Here is a 24,029-nt window from a genome sequence, read left to right as displayed (position 1 = left end):
CTTTTACCATGAAAAAAGCTAAGCTTGCTTTAATATAAAAGAAACATTTACATTTAAAATAAAACAAAAACATTGTCAGAAAATAGTTGACTTACTGTAAATAAAGACAGGAATATTCTCTCAAAACACCCAAATGTTTATTGTGATAGTTTTTCTATAAGATACATCACTGTTGTCAAATTGTGCTGCCAGTAAGGCAAGCCGGTATGCATTTTACACATCAACACTTGGGGAATAAAGTAAATGGTCTTTTCCAGACCTTTTTTTAAACCTTATGTAAACTTCCACTAAATGCAACCACGCTAATGCAAAACTGTTTCGTACACCTCTCCTTTAAAACTCTCCGTTAGTTATGTCAATAATGACTCACCCTAATGTCGCTTCACACCTGTAAGACCTCTGTTCATCTTCACACAGTTTAAGATATTTTATATTTAGTCAGAGAGCTTTCTGTCTCTTCATTGAAAACATATGCACAGTATACTGTCCCTTTCCAGAAGGACCAGAAAGGTAATAAAAACATCATCAAAGTAGTTAGTAAGAATCTCTTGAAGCATCAAAAATACATTTTGGTCCCAAAATAACAAAAACTACGATTTTATTCAGCATTATCAATGGCGTCTAGACATTGCTGAATAAAGTCATAGTTTTTGTTATTTTGGGACCAAAATGCACTTTCAATGCTTCAAGAGATTCTAACTAACCCACAGATTTCACATATGGACTTCTTTGATTATGTTGTTATTACCTTTCTGGTCCTTCTGGAAAGGGACAGTATACCGCATATACATGTTCAATGAAGGAACAGAAAGTTCTTGGACTAAATATAAAATATCAAACTTTTTCTGAAGATAAACAGAGGTCTTATGGGTGTGGAACGACATTAGACAGAGTCATTAATGACATAATTTTCATTTTTGGGTGAACTAACCCTTTAAGACTTGGTGCACGTGTTATGAGCTCCTACAACTTTTGACCTCCTAACTGAACTCCTTTCCACAAATTGTCATAGTGTCAATCATAGTGCAAACAATAAGTACAACCGTAATCAAAGTACTCAATATTCAAAGTGCAAATAGAGATACAAAATTTCTTCAAGCATGATACAGAGCTAAGAGATGCATCTTAACTACATCTGATTGAGCAGACACTATATCATCACAGACAGTGAGAGTGATTACTTGGCTACAATCATGAGTTATTGGGATGACCTTGATAGTTGCCAAATCCTCAAGTTCCACAGTAGATGTCAAGTTCACTAGCGCATCTCCAAAGTCTCTGTCTTGGTATTGCAGTCCTAAATTGCCATTCAACCCACACACTTTCCGGACTTCATCCATAAGATACTCCATTGACTCTGGAATGCCATGAGGGAGAATTAGCTTCCTGGTGTCATCGGGATTCAGAATAACCCGCGACTTGGCTGGCCTTTTGACTGCCAGGTCTGCCCATCCAAAAGGATCTTGTTGAAACAAGAAAAGAAACAATAGTATTAGCTGTAGTACAAAATTGGGCATAGCATCTTACATTAAATTCATATTCACAAATTAATTGATTAACAAATATATTTTGACAGTTCTGGCAAAAAAGAAGAAGAAATTTCAGTCAATATCATTTAGGAAATTTTGAATTCCTCAAAAATGAGAGTGTGATGTTTATCTGCTGACCGCCAGGGTATCCAAGATGTAGGTGTGTAGAACACAAATGAAGATTTTTAACTCATTGCTCGTATAATGCATGTCAATTTTACTTCTATGAGAGTAAAAAACACACAGACATAGGGATCCATATTAAACCCTGTGGCTCGTGGAGACACATTGATGTCTTAAGACATGGAACGATCAGTTTATGCGAGAAACACAACAGTATTTATATTAAAAAATGTAATGCGCCATCACTGCCTGCAAGTGAGATCAAATTAAACGATATGGCACATCTCAATGGGATACAAGCGCTCAAGTGATTTCTTGCGAGTATCTCTACACCATATTTTAGGACATTTGAAGCTTCATGAAATAACTTTGCGTTTTATTGATTTATTTATACTGCCTGGTAAAAGAAACCACATTAAATTGGGTAACTTCTAGATTAGTTTTGATTTGGGGTTCTCTCAAAAAATGTAATAAATATATCAAATAAATTAAATACTGACATGAAGTGAACCTTCCATTGTATTTTTATACTATTATGTAGTGTATAATATTAGCAAGGATACCTCTGTGGTAATTTCAAAGCTATTCTCTAGTGTTAGTCATTCCTATTTAAAAATACATGAAAATAATGTTCACAGTTGTATTCTTTGGGACTCACCAAATTCAGCAAGAAGGCCAAAATTGCAAGATTTCCAGGAAACACAATCAACCTGCAAAACAAAGGAAAAGTTGAAATGTCACAATTTAGTTTGTTGTTGTTGGGGCAGTTAAAGCACTTTCCAAAATAATCACTAGACTGTCATTATTAATTAGACCTTAGACATACTGGTGATATTGTACAATACTAGATTATGCTGACAGGTGAAACAATGGAATATGAATTCTTAAATCAGAACACATTTTCTATTCCAATGCATTTCATAAATGCAAAACGCAGCACGAGTCAGTTCATTCATTACAAGAGCAAAGAGCTATTCATCATAAGTGCCCGTCATTCACACAGAACATGCAGGAGTACTATTTTAATAGTATTTTGCAGCTTAATATTCACATACACAGTAACGATAGGAAGTGACTGAACGCAGCGGGTCACTTTACCGGATATACTCGAATCGGTACCACAGAAATGCTGGTATCTTAACATTTTTTAAATTTCAGTACCAAATTGGGACTAAAGTACCGGTACGTGTGACATTCCTGTGCTTAACTTTCATAGGAATGAATTTGAAAAGTTGAAACACACACGAGTCACTTTGCTCCGTCTGCATCATTCCGTTATGAATACCCGAGCCGAGTGCTCTGAGTGCGATCGATCCCATCCCCCATGCACGGAGATATCAAAACGGTGCCGTGGGGGCAGGGCGCGCTCGGGCGGGAGTTTTTATTCAAAATCTAAAGTTCATTTAAATGTAGAATACCTAATAGAATAATTATTTTCCGGAGTTATTACACATGGGCTCAATCGAACATTAGCTAATTCGGACATTGGCTTTTTCATATATTGTTCCTGCAGGCTGCAAGGTGCTTAAATTAACTTAACGTTAGTTGACGGTTGCAGTGCATGTGAGAAAAGAGGTATAACTTAACAACGTTAATTTATTCAAGCACTTTGACTAACTTTGTTAGAGACAAACAAGCCTCATCACAATACAGCATCATCAAATTTACATTACATCACAGTGAAATAATAAAAAGTTAACTTTGAATTTGTCAAACAGAGGCTTGGCTATAGCTTTAGCTAACACCTGCACAAACACAGTTGTATGTAAAGTAATAGCCCAGTCGACCATCCTGCCACTAACCATAAATATGAATGAAAAACACTTATTCACGTAAAAAAATAATACAATATCGAATGCTTACCGAGTCAAGGAGATTTCCTGGGCCACAGACCGGAGTCTTGATGTCTTCGAAGCGAAGGGAGCAATGGCGGATTGAAAAACTCTAGCTGGCCGAGCAAGGAGTTCGTTGATGTGACGTCATGGGGTCACGTGACATTAAAAACTCTGGTTTGAGTTAAAAATGCTATTTAACTCAAACTGTTGCTTTTAATTTTGTCTAGGGTGTTCGTTATTAGCTTTAAGGAAACCTGAACAAAACAGGTTTAAACCAGAAATCATGATTTTCACTTAGTCCAATGTAAAAATGTACTTTAAATAAATGACACAGTAGTTTCACTTTTTTCAGTGTAGATTGTCAGAAAACAAATGAGACCCAGCATTCATGATATGCACGCTCTTAAGGCTGTGCAATTGGGCAATTAGTTGAAAGGGGTGTGTTCAAAAAAATAGCAGTGTCTACCTTTGACTGTACAAACTCAAAACTATTTTGTACAAACATTTTTTTTTTTCTGGGATTTAGCAATCCTGTGAATCACTAAACTAATATTTAGTTGTATGACCACAGTTTTTTAAAACTGCTTGACATCTGTGTGGCATGGAGTCAACCAACTTGTGGCACCTCTCAGCTGTTATTCCACTCCATGATTCTTTAACAACATTCCACAATTCATTCACATTTCTTGGTTTTGCTTCAGAAACAGCATTTTTGATATCACCCCACAAGTTCTCAATTGGATTAAGGTCTGGAGATTGGGCTGGCCACTCCATAACATTAATTTTGTTGGTTTGGAACCAAGACTTTGCCCGTTTACTAGTGTGTTTTGGGTCATTGTCTTGTTGAAACAACCGTTTCAAGGGCATGTCCTCTTCAGCATAGGGCAACATGACCTCTTCGAGTATTTTAACATATGCAAACTGATCCATGATCCCTGGTATGCGATAAATAGGCCCAACACCATAGTAGGAGAAACATGCCCATATCATGATGCTTGCACCTCCATGCTTCACTGTCTTCACTGTGTACTGTGGCTTGAATTCAGAGTTTGGGGGTCGTCTCACAAACTGCCTGTGGCCCTTGGACCCAAAAAGAACAATTTTACTCTCATCAGTCCACAAAATGTTCCTCCATTTCTCTTTAGGCCAGTTGGTGTGTTCTTTGGCAAATTGTAACCTCTTCTGCACATGCCTTTTTTTTAACAGAGGGACTTTGCGGGGGATTCTTGAAAATAGATTAGCTTCACACAGACGTCTTCTAACTGTCACAGTACTTACAGGTAACTCCAGACTGTCTTTGATCATCCTGGAGGTGATCATTGGCTGAGCCTTTGCCATTCTGGTTATTCTTCTATCCATTTTGATGGTTGTCTTCCGTTTTCATCCACGTCTCTCTGGTTTTGCTCTCCATTTTAAGGCATTGGAGATCATTTTAGCTGAACAGCCTATCATTTTTTGCACCTCTTTATAGGTTTTCCCCTCTCTAATCAACTTTTTAATCAAAGTACGCTGTTCTTCTGAACAATGTCTTGAACGACCCATTTTCCTCAGCTTTCAAATGCATGTTCAACAAGAGTTGGCTTCATCCTTAAATAGGGGCCACCTGATTCACACCTGTTTCTTCACAAAATTGATGACCTCAGTGATTGAATGCCACACTGCTATTTTTTTGAACACACCCCTTTCAACTAATTCAACTAAATGCCCAATTGCACAGCCTTAAGAGCGTGCATATCATGAATGCTGGGTCTTGTTTGTTTTCTGAGAATCTACAGAACCTACTGGTAACTTGTTTGCCACGTAGCAATAAAAAATATACGAAAAACCTTGATTATTCTGGTTAGTCACATTGTACTGCTATTATTTTGAACAATACTGTATGTATATATATATATATATATATATATATATATATATATATATATATATATATATATATATATATATATATATATATATATATACACACAATGAAAATAATGATTCAGTTATGGGTAATATAATTTATTCTATTACCCAGAAGTGAATCATTATAAACTTTTTAATATAGCCTAAATGTATGTGAAGTTGTTGGTTCCCATGACGTGCTATATTTTAATGTTTTGATGATAGCAAGCTTTTCTCGGCTATACATTTTGAATTTCACTAATGAAGGGCAATGCAAAGCATTAAATCAACCAATGATCAGCCAGTTCTCTGAAGTAGATCAGAGTGCATCTCATGAAGCTTCATTTGGCAAGCATAAATAAACAGAGTGTGTTACACATGTAAATAATGGAAGAACAACAAATGAAACAAACAGGTCAACAGCTGGGAAGAAGAAGAGTAAGGATGTGTGGTAGAAGGGTAGGCAGAACAGTAGAAGAGGTGGAGATTGTGGACATGTTGAAATAAGGGACACTATTCCAGATTATGTTCTCAACCATGACCTAAAATAACTGAGGTGTGTCAAAAGTTATATAGCCGAATGTTGGGAGAACAACAGTGTCTTTAATAATTCAAACGTTTGTAGACAGAACGGGTATAATCAGACAGCTTTCTGTACTGTACTGTATGTATTGCAGTAGTCCATTTGTATTTTAGATGATACAGTAAATATACTTTATAAAGACAATGTAACACACACACACACACACACACACACACACACACACACACACACACACACACACACAATCACTGCCCTCACTTTGAGAAGGATTTTGAAGGTGTTACAGGCTTTTGCGGGTAATCCATTTATTGCTGCTGCTTGAATAAATTATTTTAAGAAATGCATTTACTGGTTTGCAAATCTTAAGGATGATTCAGGAAATGTACCAAAGTGACTGAGAAAAACAAAAAGGACATTCAGGGCAAGTATGTGCTAATGTATTTAGTAAATGTGTCAACGTGATTACATTGAAGTTGCCCATTGGGCATGAATATGAAGATTTTTGTAAATTCATGACCTCTGTAATTATTCACTCACCAGTTTTTGGGGTAGCCTAAAAAAGCCTGGCTGATCATTACCCAACTGGCCCACCCAATGTTGTTGTTGTGTTTTTGTTTTGTTTATAAAATCTTATTTATAGTGTGTATTGTTTGCTTCTTTTACATTTCTGTTCTTGGGCTCCCGGGCTGAAAATGGGTCCCACCCCTGATATTGGTTAATCATTATTGAAGTATTGTAAACATGACTGTTATTCCATAGCTGTAGTCAGACTTTTATACAATGGGGGGTGCTGGGCACAACCTTATGTGGGGTTAGATGTAACACGCATGGTTTACCCCTTTCCATACATACTAGGATGATTAAACTTAGTGTGTTTACTAGTTGCCATATTAATATTATATAGAGAAAATATTGTTTAAATCTAAAGTTTAAAAATCTGGAAGATATTACTGAACATTTTTTTAACCATAGACCATAGTAAATTTAACCACAATTGGATTTACCCAAATTGAGACAGTCAAAAAGCTGTGGTTTATTGGACTTCTCTTAATGTCAATCTGTTCTTACAAGAATTCCAATAATGACAGAATTGTTTAATACATTTATATATATTTGAAACTTAACTGCCAATTGAGACAAAAGTTAAGGGAAAATACCAAGTAAAACAAATTTGTAAATATTTGTTTAATATGTGTATTTTTTAGCTTATAAAAAAGAAATCATTAGAAAAGCAGAATGCCTGCAGATAAACTGTTAAGGACAGGCATGATTTCACACAATAGTCAATGAAAACATAGTCAATAGAAAACACTTGCACCTGTCTGAAAGGAGTTGTGTGGGTATTATTAACTATATATATATATTTGTGTTTTTGAAAGAATTGGAACAATTCATTACTATAATGTTATAGCTATGAATGTGCTTTACTTAATGTAATTTAATAATTACTACTTCATCTAAATTGCTTAATCTTTTTTAATAATAGCTTAATTATCGGGCATTGGAGGGGCAGACGTGTAGACGGGCAGACGTTCAGACGTTCTCCACACGCATGTCACACGCACGTTAACACGCCTTTAAGCGTGGTTAGGAAAGAAATGACACAAAGCGAGCGCCATAGCTCGGAGCAGTGTTTCGTAACATCTGCGCTTCGAGATCTCGACACAGCGTCGAAACGTCAGGTTCGCGTCAGCCATCCCTAAATAACAGTACCCTAATGTTGCATCTCTTCTGTTGTCTTGCTAAGCTGGACAGGCAGGCTATGCATCTCTTGGTCTGTCTAGCTAGCTAATGCCAGCCGCTTTCCGGGCTGTCTTCTGTTTCTTTGTGCAGCAGAAATATATATATATATATATTATTTATTTTGTTGATAAAAGGCAACGGTGTTTGTTTACTGCAGCTCGGAAAAGATCCGCGTCGCGCATGAACATGTGTTCATATGCGCGTGCACGAAACGAACGGTGTATTTTCCAGCAGAAATATCTGTGTGGATACCAACCAGACCGACAGAGCAAATGGGTATGATGGTCCTCCTCCTCATCATAAGTGCACATAGGCTACATACTTTTAAAACAAGACAATGATAATCTAGTCTTAGTCAATATTTAGTTAAAACTTTAAACTACTGCACAAATTATGCAAGATGGAAAGCATTGTATTGACAATTTGACATTGTTTGACTATTGATTTATAGGCTGTATTGAATGTAAAATGTTTATATTAATTAGCTGGACATACTGGTCAATATGGATGCACGTCCCTCAGTAAATAATAACCATAAATCAAATATTGCTTTAACATCCATAATATAAAACACAGTAGCATGCTATGGCAAGCCATTTTAGCTTTTATTTATTCACAATTTATGCATTTTTAATGTCAATAAATAAATGTTCACTATTTACGATATGAATTCTTGATATTAGGTATGGAATTTTTATTAGTAACAATGTCTTTTTGATATCAGGGATTACATGTTCTTGATATCAACAATGATGTCATCACTCACAGAGATTCTTGATATCTGAATCACTAGTTTGTTAAACATTACAAGAGCCAAGCCATACTAATAGTATTTTATATTTGAAAATGTATAAAAGGAAATCTGGGGGAGCCAGTTTGAATAGGTCTGATGCTGCTTATAAATTGTTTTATCTATAATTTGCAGGTGCTATGCTTAAGTTTGTACGTAGATGAGATGCTGGATCATCAGCCAGTACTAGCACAGACCCAGATGATCCACATCCAGCCTCAGCCAGTACTAGCACAGACTCAGATGATCCACATCCAGCCTCAGCCAGCACTAGCACAGACTCAGATGATCCACATCCAGCCTCAGCCAGTACTAGCACAGACCCAGATGATCCACATCCAGCCTCAGCCAGTACTAGCACAGACCCAGATGATCCACATCCAGCCTCAGCCAGTACTAGCACAGACTCAGATGATCCACATCCAGCCTCAGCCAGTACTAGCACAGACTCAGATGATCCACATCCAGCCTCAGCCAGCACTAGCACAGACCCAGATGATCCACATCCAGCCTCAGCCAGCACTAGCACAGACTCAGATGATCCACATCCAGCCTCAGCCAGTACTAGCACAGACCCAGATGATCCACATCCAGCCTCAGCCAGCACTAGCACAGACCCAGATGATCCACATCCAGCCTCAGCCAGCACTAGCACAGACTCAGATGATCCACATCCAGCCTCAGCCAGTACTAGCACAGACCCAGATGATCCACATCCAGCCTCAGCCAGTACTAGCACAGACCCAGATGATCCACATCCAGCCTCAGCCAGTACTAGCACAGACCCAGATGATCCACATCCAGCCTCAGCCAGTACTAGCACAGACTCAGATGATCCTCATCCAGCCTCAGCCAGCACTAGCACAGACCCAGATGATCCACATCCAGCCTCAGCCAGCACTAGCACAGACTCAGATGATCCACATCCAGCCTCAGCCAGCACTAGCACAGACTCAGATGATCCACATCCAGCCTCAGCCAGTACTAGCACAGACCCAGATGATCCTCATCCAGCCTGAGGATCATCTGGGTCTGTGCTAGTACTGGCTGAGGCTGGATGTGGATCATCTGGGTCTGTGCTTGTACTGGCAGATGATCCAGCATCTCCTCTACTTACAAACTTAAGCATAGCAAATTAGATAACAAATGTTATAAACTGCATCAGACCTATTCAAACTCCTCAGATTTCCTTTTATACATTTTCAAATATAAAATACTATTAGTATGGCTTGGCTCTTGTAATGTTTAACAAACTAGTGATTCAGATATCAAGAATCTCTGTGAGTGATGACATCATTGTTGATATCAAGAACATGTAATCCCTGATATCAAAAAGACAATGGCCCTCATTTATCAAAAGTGCGTACACCAAATTCCCAGCGTACGCCTTGCGTACACCCAAACCCACGGTGACTTTGAGATTTATCAATATGGACGTTGGCGTACGGCACGCTCAAATCCTACGCCAGCTCAGGAGGTGGTGTACACACGTTTGAGTTAGTGGGAAAATGCGCAGAAAAGCAATTCCTAACACCACAAAACGCACTGACAAGATATGCTATATTATGACCCACTGTTAAAAACCACAACAACATTCAGTGTTTATTTTTGTGCAACATGAACGTCAATGTTTAATTTGTGTGACTTTACCAAAGCGTTTGATTTGTAGGCATGTGTATTCCTCCAGTCGCGAGCCTGTGCGCTTTATCTGACGTTTCAGGCCCGCCTGGCCCGGCAGCTGCGCACGGACTGGGACTAAAATAATTCAGACTGACAAAATAATAAAAATGACCTTCTTCTTTTAAATAATAATAAAATCAATAAAAACGACATTCTTCTTCTAAATAACAAGCGTCATTAAGAATAATAATAAGAAGAAGAAGAATAATAATAAGAAAAATCTTACAAATTGTCATGTAATTATTAATGTGAATGAATGGTACTCCACATCACATCATCATCACTGTCGTACACCCCAATACATGTGCCGTGATACGAAATTAAATGCTAATTGTTTCAAAACGTGCTGTAAAATAATGCATTGTGATGGTAATTTAGCGTTAAACTGCTAGGGTGCGCTTCTCAACCCCCACACTATTAACAGTACTCGTAATTTGGGTCCATATTTTGTTTTTGTAGGTGCCTTTATTCATATACTCTTTATACTCTTAAATAAAACAATTTCGTTTTTTTTCCCCCACTTCCCTGGTGATGGTCTCGATGGCGCGCGTCTCAATCATCTCACTAGTTCTGTAGTCAGGGCACTGATCAGGGAGTCAGCCCGTTGACTTATGTCCTAATCAGTGCCCTGACTAGTGGACTAGTGAGATGATTGAGAGCGCCCGATCTCCACGTCGGAGAAGTTTCGCTTCTTTGCCGTCTTCCGTGTGTCCATGGCGTAAAATGAGGGCGTGGGGGAGGCGGAGATTTGAATATATAGGGGCGTGTTATTCTAATGACGATCGTTTTCAGCCGCGGGATTTATCAAGGGCAAGTATTGCGTACACCTGAATTGCAGAGGTGCGCACAGTTTCATAAATCAGGCGGTGAGAGGAGTGTAAGCATAATCTTACGCCAACATATACACCCGTTTCTACGCAAGATTGATAAATGAGGGCCATTGTTAGTAATAAAAATTCCATACCTAATATCAAGAATTCACTGTAAATAGTGAACATTTATTTATTGACATTAAAAATGCATAAATTCTGAATAAATAAAAGCTAAAATGGCTTGCCATAGCATGCTACTGTGTTTTATATTATGGATGTTAAAGCAATATTTGATTTATGGTTATTATTTACTGAGGGACGTGCATCCATATTGACCAGTATGTCCAGCTAATTAATATCAACATTTTAAATTCAATACAGCCTATAAATCAATAGTCAATCAATTTCAAATTGTCAATACATTGCTTTCCATCTTGAATAATTTGTGCAGTAGTTTAGAGTTGTAACTAATCATTGACTAAGACTAGATTATCATTGTCTTGTTTTAAAAGTATGTAGCCTATGTGCACTTATGATGAGGAGGAGGACCATCATGCCCATATATTGTTCTGTCGGAGAGGAGACTTGGAGAGGAGAGAACTCAAGTTTACATGATTGCTGTTCCCGCAATTCACTCTCATGGTGTTTTTCCCTCTTTTCCTGGCCAGAAGTATATTCTGCTTAATTTTATCATTATTTACAACATTGATTGACGCGCTTTGACACGAGAGGGAGGCGGGGAGTTGAGTAAATTGCGGGGGCCTACGCAGCTTGCGTAGTGAGTGTATAGGGCTGTCTCCCTATATCTGACACCCATTTCAGGTTTTGCAGTCTCTACTAATGAGCTCATGAGTTGAATCAGGTGTGATGGATGAGGGAGACATTATAAAGTGAAGATCCTGTGTACCCTACTAGTAAGAACTCAGTATTACCAAATCCCATTACAAATTATTTGGAATAGTATTCTAAAGTGTCGCTATATTGGTATCTTCTGCATTTGTTATTTGAATTAGCACTAAATAAAAAAGGGAAAAAACACACACAGGCAGCCGAGTAAGGAGATGGATAAAGCTCCTCTGATCTAATTTTTCAGCAGAAACTAGTTGGTCTGTGAAAAAAAAAAACCTTTTTTTGCCTTTGATGCCTGTTACCATGGTAGAAAATTTTGTAAAATTGTTATTGTGTTGGTATTTTAGATTTTTATTAGATGTCACATTGTGTTTAAGTGTCAAAATAACACAAATTATTTCAAGGGTGATATTTGTTGACTATTTACCCATGTAATCAACCTCTGGAATTGACTGCGTTTGCACTTATCTATGTGGTAAAAATGAATTAGACCACTGAGTAGACCATTTTCAACCCATACTCATTTTTCATTAGTGAACCAACTAAGTGTACATGTGGAGCCCAGCTGGGTTCACCCAAGTGGACCACAGATAAGATGCCCATCCACGTGGGCCCCACATACAAGTGATGATTTCTTTGATCCTTTTCACAATATGTACACGAGGGCTCTTTACTGAGCGTACCATACTCTTCAACTGCTCCATGCAATTCTCAAATGGAAAGGCACTGTATTCATCCACACAGCCATAAGTCATTGCATCAGAAGCTAAATGAAACATTGAATGTACATTGAAGAACGATGGTCCATACAGCTCCCTGCCTTTAGCTACAAAGTACTGTAGCAACTTGTGTGCATAGGATGCAGGGTGACTGACCAAGGAGGGGGAATGTAAGATGCTTAACACTTATAAGGAAGTGCTCATACAGGTCTTGAATGCATAAATATAGAAATAAATAAATGTAGAGATAAATAAAAATAGAAATGAATAAATAAAAGAATAAGGCTTCATCTAGTCTACTGCTCAATTTGACAACTCTGAGTGAACATCTGAGACCCCAAACTCACTTTGCTGTTTCCCCTGTATTTAGTTATTTATTTAATTTACTTTATGAATGCCTCCTGAAGTAGTTTATGAAAGAACATGACAGAAACAGAAAGGTGAAAGATATCTCAACTCCTGAGTTGTATCGTTTAAAAAGATTGTGCTAAAGGTGCGTCCTCAAACAATACAGAAATCAGAAAGAGCTTTAATGTCAAGTGTGTTTGCACACACTGAAGCTTTCAGTGCAAATATACAATACAAATACAACAAGAACCGTAATAAAAATTCTAAGAATAAAAATATATAAATAGTAGAGCTATATGGTCCCAGTTACGTTTAGTCAGAATAGACAGTTATAGATTATGATTATATTTACAGTATTTGAATAGTATAAATAATCAGCTGAGTTTAGGAGATTTTGCACAATGATATGTCACAAGAATAATTGATCTGGATTTTTGTGGTGCTTTCATCCATCATAATAAGCTATTTTAAAATATCTTCCCAGAATATGAATGGGGTGAGGGATGCAGGCAAAAGAGTGCAGGTTTTTGACTTGATGAAATTAAAAAATATAGATGTCTTGATTTTCCAAGGAACTCATAGTACAAAGGGAAATGAAGTTGAGTGGATGAAGGAGTGGAAAGGAAATGACTTGTGCTGGTCATAAGACTGCTCTTAGTGCTCTTAGAGAGGCAGTGTTTTCTTTCAAACACTTGTCTACCAATATCTTATGATGTTGTAGAAGTAATACAGGGCAGATGGATTAAGGTGATAACAAAGTTTCAAAATGTTACTGTGGAATTAATAAAATGTTTATGCTTGTGTAAAATCAATGTTGTTTCTTGAAACTTTATGTGATAGTCTAAAACAAAGTAATATGGAAAGCATTTTGTACTGGTGGTGATTTTAACTGTACAAGTTATGATTATGATTTAGATATAAATTGCATTGTACCTCATATGTCTTCAAGAATTAACAGGATGAAGATAACAGGATGAAATCCTTGTCTGACACACACACACACACACACACACACACACACACACACACACACACACACACACACACACACACACACACACACACAGTGATACAGGGTCTCTATGAGCAGAATAATGCGTAAGCTGACATGAATTAAACAATAACTCGACAAAGAGGAGAGAAGAGGAAGAGAAGTAAATGGCAAGGTGACCAGGCCAAAACAAGAGTCAGAGAGGACCAGAGCTGATTAAGATAGCGGACAGCTGTTCAGAAAGAAGAAAAACAAGAGGAAATCAAACCAAACTCAGTTATGCGGCATATAAACTCAAAAATCAATCCAAACGCTGCAGCGGGCGAACTAAGACATGTGGGTTCATACTGAAGACACTCAACCCTTGCACATGATGAGAAGTCTATTATTATATTAATAGTATATAATTGCTCTATTATTAGTGGTTTATTTAGCAAATGTATACCATATTGCTTTGATAGATGCTCTTTGTAATGCTGTGCAAAGATACCTCACAGTGCATTAAAAAGATGTTGATGATGACAGTGACGATCACCCATGCTCACCCTGCAGCCATGATCAAAAAAGTTACGTTTCACTCTGGGGCAAGCCATAATGGCAATTAGTAGGAAATATAAAAATGCTTATGGCAATAGTACAAATGTTAAATTGTTGTTTAGGATGCTTATAAAAGCAAGGATAAAGCATGATTTTATTTTTTCCTCTCATATGAAAAAAATGAAAACATTTAAAGAGGTTTGAAGTGTAGAAAGAATATTGTGCTGGATTGAAAATGACCCGTTGCACTTTGCTGAAAAATGTGAGTAATTTAAGTATGAGTAATAATTATATATGATTTTTTAATTTTTATATGATTTTGTTGATACTAAAGGTTGTTAAATAAGAATAAAAAAAGTGCTTTATTAGTGTTTTTTTCCACTTGCACTGCTTGAGCTTCTGCTTTACTTCTTTAGGCCTATATTTTTTGTTTCCTACACATAGCCTATTGTTTAAAGGGTTAGTTCACCTAAAAATGAAAATAATATCAGTAATGACTCTTCTTAAAGGGGGGGTGAAACACTCAATTTCAATCAGTGTCATGTCAATCTTGAGTACCTATAGAGTAGCATTGCATCCTGCATATCTCCGAAAAGTCTTTATTTTTTTTTATAATTATATAAGAAAGATGCGCTGTTCCGAGTCTTTCCGAAAAAAGCCGAGCGGGTGGGGGCGTGTCGTGTGAGCGGAGCTAAATAATGACGTGTGCCCGCTGCTGCTTTTGTGTTGAGTCGAGTGCGTCGTAAAGATCCCTAACAGCGGGAAAAAAACTTTATTCAAAATAAAAATATGGCTTTTAATCAGATACAGCCATACATCTATGATCCGGAATCAGACCCAGAGGCTGCAGTTGAACAGGAGCAGCAGCAAAAACGACTAGAGCAGGACGTCTCTATGTGGTAAGTTATACACTAACTATATAATATGCTTAGCGGCTTGTGTTATTTACATATTTATACTTGAATTATATCGTTGTATTTTTGTCTTTGAAGGTGTACATGTGGGAAGTGCAGTTGTGCACGTGTGTTTGTGTGTTTACGCGTGGTTTGTGTAGACAATTGTAACGTTAGTAAGCGGACTGGTTTTGCACCGCAGGCTAGTGTTTACATAGAAAGACACGGAATAGTAGCGCATTTGAATGAAGAAGCGTGCTTATTTAGTTCAACATATTTCCCCCCTCTTTGTGTATTGTTGTTTGGAGTGCTTTTACAATACACAAACATAAAGTTACACATATAGTGGCCAGCTAAACAAATGTACACGCACTACACATCGCATGCTCCATTGATCAATTAACTATACGTGATCATGTTTGGGCTACTTGATGGGCATAGGCAAAAACACAGACATTTGAAGCAGTCTTACTCACCGCCTGCGGTTCTAACGTTAGGACCTTTATCGTTGGGACTGCTCCATCCTTCAGCATTAGGCGATTGGAAAAGCCGGCGTCAAGCTGGGCCTTGTTTATGAAACAGTCGGCACCGAAATGCAGCGAACAGATATAAACATTCGCGCAACTCAGTTGCTGATCCGGAAAAGCAAATTACATCCACTGTTGCCTTAACGCGGGGGTTTTGTGGAATCTGTGCAGGACTGTCTTGGTCTGGCAACCAAAAACGCACTTTTTTGGTGACATTGTTATGTGCACATCACCTGTGCAGCAGCCTACGAGCCAGCGCTTTAATGGGGGTAGCCTGTTACTTTCGCTCTCTCCCTCTCTCTCTCTCTCACGCGCTTCCGGTAGAATTGTCCGTAAGGCCCATACAAGGATATTCCGCCCCCATTAACGTCAAAGGGGACGCATAATCTCAAAAAACTTGCCGAAACTTATGACTAACCGGAAGTAGTATTTTTGACAAAGAAATACTCCCATCAAACGTCCACCTTAACTTTTGAAACTTTGTCTATGTTTAGTATGGGATTCCAAGTCTTTAACAGTGTGAAAAGATCAGTATGCATGAAACAGCATTTCAGCCCCCCTTTAATGTCATTCCACACCTGTAAGACCCGTTCATCTTCGGAACACAGTTTAAGATATTTTAAATTTAGTTCGAAGACTTTCTGTCTCTCCATAGGGAATGAATGCACATTACACTGTCCCTTTCCAGAAGGACGAGTAAGGTAATAAAAACATCATCAAAGTAGTCCATATGTGACATCTGTGGGTTAGTTAGAATCTCTTGAAGCATCGAAAATACATTTTGGTCCCAAAATAGCAAAAACTACGACTTTATTCAGAAATGTCTTCTCTTCCGTGTTTGTTTTCAATTCGCGTTCCCAACTGCGTGATGCTTCTGACGTGTTACCTGGTGCGCATAAGCTTTGTTTATAGTCTGAGGGAGACTGCACAGTCGCGAACGTGGATTAAAAACAATGCCTTGTTGATGCTAGAGGTCAGAGGAGAATGGGCCGACTGAATTGTGACTGATGCCATGTAGAATTAAGGCAGTTCTGAAGGCGAAAGGGGGTCAAAAACAGTATTAGTATGGTGTTCCTAATAATCCTTTAGGTGAGCACTCACCTAAAGGATTATTAGGAACACCTGTGAAATTCTTATTAATGCATTTATCTAATCAACCAATCACATGGCAGTTGCTTCAATGCATTTGAGTGTGTGGTCCTGGTCAAGACAATCTCCTGAACTCCAATCTGAAAGTCAGAATGGGAAAGAAAGGTGATTTAAGCAATTTTGAGCGTAGCATGGTGTTTGGTGCCAGACGGGCCAGTCTGAGTATTTTACAATCTGCTCAGTTACTGGGATTTTCACACACAACCATTTCTAGGGTTTACAAAGAATGGTGTGAAAAGAGAAAAACATCCAGATGTGGCAGTCCTGTGGGCGAAAATGCCTTGTTGATGCTGGAGGTCAGAGGAGAATAGGCCGACTGATTCAAGCTGATAGAAGAGCAACTTTGACTGAAATAACCACTCATTACAACCAAGGTATGCAGCAAAGCATTTGTGAAGCCACAACACGCACAACCTTGAGGCGGATGGGCTACAACAGCAGAAGATCCCACCGGGTACCACTCTTCTCCACTACAAATAGGAAAAGGAGGCTACAATTTGCACAAGCTCACCAAAATTGGACGGTTGAAGACTGGAAAAATTTCTGTTGAGACATTCAGATGGTAGAGTCAGAATTTGGTGTAAACAGAATGAGAACATGGATCCATCATGACTTGTTAACACTGTGCAGGCTGGTGGTGGTGTTGTAATGGTGTGGGGATGTTTTCTTGGCACACTTTAGGCCCCTTAGTGCCAATTGGACATTTTTTAAATGCCACGGCCTACCTGATCATTGTTTCTGACCATGTCCATCCCTTTATGACCACCATGAACCCATCCTCTGATGGCTACTTCCAGCAGGATAATGCACCATATCACAAAGCTTGAATCATTTTTAAAGGGATAGTTCAATTTAAAATGAAAATTCTGTCATTCTTTACTCACCCTCAAATTGTTTCAAACCTGTATGAATTTCTTTCTTCAGCTGAACACAAGGGAAGGTATTTTGAAGAATGTCCCGGCTGAAACATCCTCCCTCACATCTCCCCCTCCGCCCTATTGACAGAAATGAAAGAGGGAGGGGGAGATGTGAGGGAGGATTTTACAGCCGGGGCTTTTTACTGCGCCGAGTCAAAGTAAAAATCTGACGCTAGGCCTGCACCCGTATGCTTGTGGAACGTGGCTGTAGGCTGGGTCCATATGTAGCGGTTCCCTCACGGCAACCCCATATGTGTATTCTCCACGGTACCATCAGCTCTGTTTCTGTTCTGTTTTCTGTGTTGGTTGATTGTTTGTAGTATTCTATATTTTTACTTGTTATTCATTTTTTTGTTATTTTTTCCCCCCTTTGTTGCACTTTGAGATTCTTCGGAATGAAAAGTGTATTATAAATAAAATCTATTATTATTATTATTATTATTATTATTATTATTATTATTACCAGCTATCCTAATGGCTAGCTCCGTGTCTTTCCCTTGACAGAGCCCGCTCTGTCGTCTCTGGACGTGTTCTTTCCCCCCTACAATCACAATTTTCTATTTTGCTGGACGAGACCACTGATGTGTCACATATTGAGCAGGTGTCCTTTGTTGTGCGATATGTCCACAACATGACTATAAAGGAACGTTTTGTCCAACTATGTGATGTGGCATCAACAACGGGAGAGGCACTGGAGAATGTAGTGATGAAGCTTCTTGAGCAAAACAACTTCAACATTCAAGATGTCTGTGGACAGGGATATGATGGAGCTGCCAATATGAGTGGATGCTACAATGGTCTGCAGTCTCGGATTCAGAGACAAAATGAGAGAGCTTTATATGTGCACTGCCATGCACATTGTTTAAATCTCGTTTTAGTTGAGATTGCAAAATCCAACAAGCACTTTGTGTATTTCTTTACAGTCGTTGAGAGGCTGTACACATTCATTGCCAACTCTCCAAAGCGCCATGCTGCATTTGTGGATGCTCAAAAAGCCATGAATCCAGACCAACGTGTCCTTGAACTACAGAGGCTTTCAGAAACCCGGTGGAGCTGCAGGGAAGATGCTTTAAAGACAATTAGAAAGGTTCTCCTCTAACAGTACTTGAGAGATCTTAGGCCCCGTCCACACGGAGACGTGTTTAGCTGTATACGTATATTTTTCTAAACCGGGTCCCAAAGCGAATAAATCTGAAAACGCTCATCTTCCGTCTTCGTGTGTACAGCGAATCCGTATATTTTCTGAAACGGTGATGTCATCACACTACGTCCAGCACGGTGAAAGAGGTAAGGGATACAACTACGGGCACTGGGCATGCGCACATCAATATCGCATCATTTAATGAACGTATCTGCATACCTGTAAGGGTATGTTTTGGGTTGGGGTAGGTGTAGGCATTAATAAAACACATCTGTTAAGTAGCAAATGTATTTATTGTTATTTTATTGTGAGATTTTGCCTCACCTCCGACCACTGCTATACCCCTGCTAGCCACAACTCTTCTTCTCCGTTTTTAGTGTATTTCTGTGGCAGAATTACAGCGCCACACACTGGCCTGGCATGCAAACTAAATCGTTTTTAGTCCGTTTTTGTAATCTCGTGTGGACGCAGATATTTCTTGAAACGAGGGAAAAAAAAGATCGGATTGGTAAAACGCTGGCTTCGTGTGGACAGAGCCTAAAATGCTGTTGAGCAGCATAGATTTTGAATTTTTTTCAAAAATAGTCTTGAAATAGCAACACCAGTGTTCATGGAGACATCAGTTGCCTCAAAAGTACTCCAGCAGGATGACCTGGACTTGGCTGCTGCTTACTCTGTGTTAGATGGTGTCTTGAAGCGTGTAGTGGAACTGAGGAGAGACAGCCTATTCTCACAAATATACACCACTGCCACAACAATTGCAGAGGAAAATGACATTATCATTACCACAATTCCAGGTAGACAAAGAAAAGTCCCTGCAAAGCTGAAATACACTTCCAAATCAGCAAGAAAAGATGATGCAGTCCAGACCTTGGAGGAATATTACAGGGGAAGGACATACTATACCTTTCTAGACAGATTGAGACAGGAGCTTGAGAGAAGATTTTATGGGGAAGGGAAGACTCGAGACATTGCGATGTCACTGCAGAGACTCATACCCCTTTTCCACCAAGGCAGTGCTGGTGCTAAATCGGAGCCAGAGCCTAGTTTCAAATCGGTTCTTTCTGTTTCCACAGCCAAAGCACCACCTCCGAGCCAGGAAAAGTGGTTCTTAAGTAGCACCAAAACATTGCTGGGCTAGAAGTAAGAACTGCTTACGTCAGCGGCTGGGGGCGGCGTTACCGCGACCAACAAGACGAACACAAACTTTTGCCCGCCATTTTTGAATTAGCAGCTAACGTTAAACAAGGTTATACACGATGGACGCGCTTAAGCAGAAACAACAGTGGTCCGAGGAGGAAACGAGCTGCTTTCTTGCACTCTGGTCCTCTGCAGAAGTCCAGAGTAAATTAGACGGGGCTTCACGGACAAAGCCTGTGTTACAGCAGATTCAGCGTGAGATGGCTACAGTGGGGTTCGACCGGAACGTCGAACAGATAAGCAACAAACTTAAAAAATTAAAGAAGGACTACAGGGACCAAAAAAAGGATCTCGGTCGAAGCGGCAATGGTCGCCCACGTCGAAACCCACATTTCGACGTTCTCGACTCTGTCCTCGGCGATAGACCGGCATGCCAGGTGACTGGGGCACTGAACTCGGCAACGATAATGCTCGAGTCAACGGTGGATAATTCGCTGCTGCAAAGTTGCACTGATCCTGGTAAGTTCTGTTTTTATATTCTTTTACTTGTTCCCAGTCAGTTGTGTGTTGTTTTTTGCGAGGTAACGTTACTAATAATTTCTTACATCAGTGTTGGCAATGTTGGTAGCTAGGATTGTAGCATAGGATTGCTAGCTAGGATTGTAGCATCTGTGACTATCACAGAACAGTGTATAAAGTGTAACAGTTACTGGACGAAAATCTGTTGTTAAACCACTGTCGTCATGTTTTTGTTTATAGAATTGTCTGCCATTAACGACGGTGACGACAACGTTGTGTTACCGCCACCGCTGGGGTGCAGCTCTCCCACGCCGTCGTGTAGCAGCTCTGGAGATTCATCTGCTGAACGAAGTAAGACTTTCTGTGCAAATAGCCACATCATACAATATGCAAACATCGATATATATGTATGTATGTATATATATATATATATATATATATATATATATATATATATATATATATATATATATATATTATATGTATATTACTATGTACTGAAATAATGTTTACATTTTTTCTTCATTCAACTTAAAATCAAAGCAAAGTGCTTTTTGTAACATTACATTTGATCAAAATACCTAAAACTAAGCAAAAGTCTAGAAGAAATCTGAAGTTTAAATTTAGAATATAGTCATAAGCAAAAGATAAAGTGATAGTGATGTATGGCTGTAGTTATCATAGTATTATATTCCGTCACACATATTTAATCATGTAGCAATGCATATGTGCATTTCCCTGCAGAAAAGTTTTTTTGCAATGCTATGACAACACACTGATGATCTGCCATTATTGTTTTACACAGGAAAAAGGAAGAGAGACAGTACGTCAGACCTGGTGCAATATTTGGAAAGGGCAGATGAAAGGTTCTTGCAGCACAGCAAAGAAATGGACGATGCCTTGCGGCAGGACATGAGAGCGGACACACATTCTTTGCTTGGACTCATGGGGCGCATGGTGGCCATAATGGAGGCACAAGCGCAAAAAAAATAATTGCAAATAAATCACCAGTCTTTTGGGTTGTTTCTTTTTATGTACAATTTTTATTTAAATTATTTCTTGTACTGCACTTTACATTTTGCAAAGTTTTTATAAAGATTTCTATTGGTTGTTTTTGTTTAAATAAACATGTTTATTAATACAAATGTCTGGTTCAGTTTTTTAAATCAATAGAGAATATAATACAATTTATGACAGTCCAGATGTCCTTGATCACAAACGGCAGTGTTACAAAAATATATGGCATTGGTGTATTAAAAGAGTCACTCGTTCCCTCCGTTAAAATGCATCATCAATGCAGCTCTGATGTCACCTCCTTCTGGGTTGGCATGCTCAGGCAATGTCTGAACGGGAGGCTGGATGTTTACGGTCCTGTCTGGGTGCTCTTCAGTGAAATTGTCACCATGTTCCTCACAAATGTTATGGAGCACACAGCAGGTCAGTGCCATCCTCTTGCTCAGCTCCAGCTTGCAGTCATTTCTTTTTAGGAGGCACCTCCACCGTCCTTTTAATCTCCCAAAAGACATCTCCACAACTGACCGTGCACTGCTCAGTCTGTAATTGTAGGTGTGTTGTTCAGGGGTCAGTCTGCCAGTGTCGGAAAACGGCTTCATGAGCCAATTTTGCATGGGGTATGCTGGATCTCCTATCAGGTAATGTCCAACATCGCAGCCAGAGATAGTCACTTTGTTTTTGCCCAGTAATTCCCCGTCACTTAGGACCTCCCACAAATGTGACTGTCGTAGCACTCTGGCGTCATGCACACTCCCTGGATAGCCAACACAAACATCCCAGAAAAGACCTTTGCCATCCACAACTGCTTGCAGAACAATAGAATGCCAGCCTTTGCGATTGAAATAGTCTCGTGGATAGTCCTCTGGTGCAATTATTGGAATGTGGCTGCCATCAATTGCACCGACACACTGTGGAACTCTCCAACGATTATTAAAGAAAGTGGCCATTTCCAACAACTTGTCAGCATCAGGAAATCTCAAGTGGATGGGAAGCAGCACTGTGATGACTGTGTTGCAGAATTCCTGAACACAATTAAACACAGTGCTGAGGCCTACCCCAAAAAGATGGCTGATTGTCCTGTATTCACCACCCGTGGCCAATTTCCAGAGTGCAATTGCAACACGCTTTTGTATTGGGACACACATACGGTAGTTTGTGTTCCTTCTCCCCATGACATGCTTGACCCGACTGCAGATGTACTGAAATGTTTCTGGGGACACACGGAAATTCTGCATGAATTGTACCGGAGTGAGATCCGGAACAATTGTGTCCCACCAGTGGTCGGATCGTGGGTATGCCCACATTACAGGTGACCTCCGCCTTGCCTTCACCTGTAAGATTGCCTGTAAAGATAAAAAAAAATAAAAAAAGTCATTCATTGGCAATAGGGGGTATATTTTCTGTATATGTATATTTTCTATCAAGTATACAGTGCAGTAGAAATACTATAAAGATGTAGCCATGACATGTTTATTAATTAATCTATATACAAGTACCACTTAATAAGCAGCGCTACTTTATGTATGACCAAAAAATATTCAATTTTGTATTTTTCAGTCTTTTCAGGTTCATACAGTATTTTTAAAAATAAGTTACTTATTTTCATACCCTTCTTGTTCAGTGAAAATCATTTATAAATCTAAATATGGACAATTTTAATAGTAGATGCTGTTGATTGAACTAAGTTACCACAACAGTATATAAAGTAATGGAAATTAGCAACAGCCAGCACTTGTGTTTTTTGCTTATAGACATACTTTTACTTAGGTAAATTCTACTTCTAGTAGAGTTGTCACATCAATGCTTAATACATTTTTATTTAACTGCAATGTGATCGTTTATCAGCAAAGTGGATGCTAGGAGGGTAACGTTAGCAACATGCAGAGGCTAAAGTTGACAACTTATTGTTAAAAATAAATATTATGTACATACCGCTACTCTCGCTTGTAATCTCCGTCTGTACAAACTACGGCGAGCAGCACGAACACGCTGGATCCGCCGTGTGTGGATGCCGATGTAGGTCCGCAAAGCCATGAACATCAATAGCAACGCAAAGTCCGCCATTGTCGATGGTGTTTGTGTTTGGCGCTGCCGCGCTAGCGTTGCTGGGTAAGATGTGACGTATACAGTGACATAAGACCTGGCTCTGTGCTGGCTCTCTACCATGTGGAAAGGCAAACTGGTTCTTAGAAGGCTTGTCAATCGAACCAACTTAGAACTGCCAAAGCACTGGCTCTGAACTAGCACCGGGTTAATTCTGGTGGAAAAGGGGTATCACTGACCCAGAGCAGTGGAAGGATATTGGCCAAGGTGTTGATACAGCACATTCACTATGTGAGTTT

The 24,029-nt window shown here is 39.1% G+C and overlaps 1 protein-coding gene and 1 long non-coding RNA gene across 2 annotated transcripts; one reads left to right on the top strand and one right to left on the bottom strand.

The window, feature by feature from the left end:
* Positions 1-115: 115 nt before the first annotated feature.
* Positions 116-3,699, bottom strand: LOC137093370 (uncharacterized). Its single transcript, XR_010908440.1, has 3 exons — positions 3,516-3,699; positions 2,311-2,362; positions 116-1,462 (listed from the first exon to the last, which is right to left on the bottom strand). It is a non-coding gene; the product is annotated as an uncharacterized lncRNA (long non-coding RNA).
* Positions 3,700-20,014: 16,315 nt separating this feature from the next.
* LOC137093359 (uncharacterized) lies at positions 20,015-23,388 on the top strand. The gene is made up of 3 exons (XM_067458177.1): positions 20,015-20,673; positions 20,914-21,024; positions 21,479-23,388. The coding sequence occupies exons 1-3, from the start codon at positions 20,274-20,276 to the stop codon at positions 21,664-21,666; spliced, it is 699 nt and encodes a 232-aa protein (XP_067314278.1). The 5' UTR covers positions 20,015-20,273; the 3' UTR covers positions 21,667-23,388.
* Positions 23,389-24,029: the final 641 nt, after the last annotated feature.

This window comes from Pseudorasbora parva, chromosome 2, assembly GCF_024679245.1.
Source record: "Pseudorasbora parva isolate DD20220531a chromosome 2, ASM2467924v1, whole genome shotgun sequence".
In the NCBI taxonomy this organism is placed as follows: domain Eukaryota; kingdom Metazoa; phylum Chordata; class Actinopteri; order Cypriniformes; family Gobionidae; genus Pseudorasbora; species Pseudorasbora parva.
The sequence above is the reverse complement of the archived record's forward strand: the minus strand, read 5'-3'. Positions and strand labels throughout refer to the sequence as shown.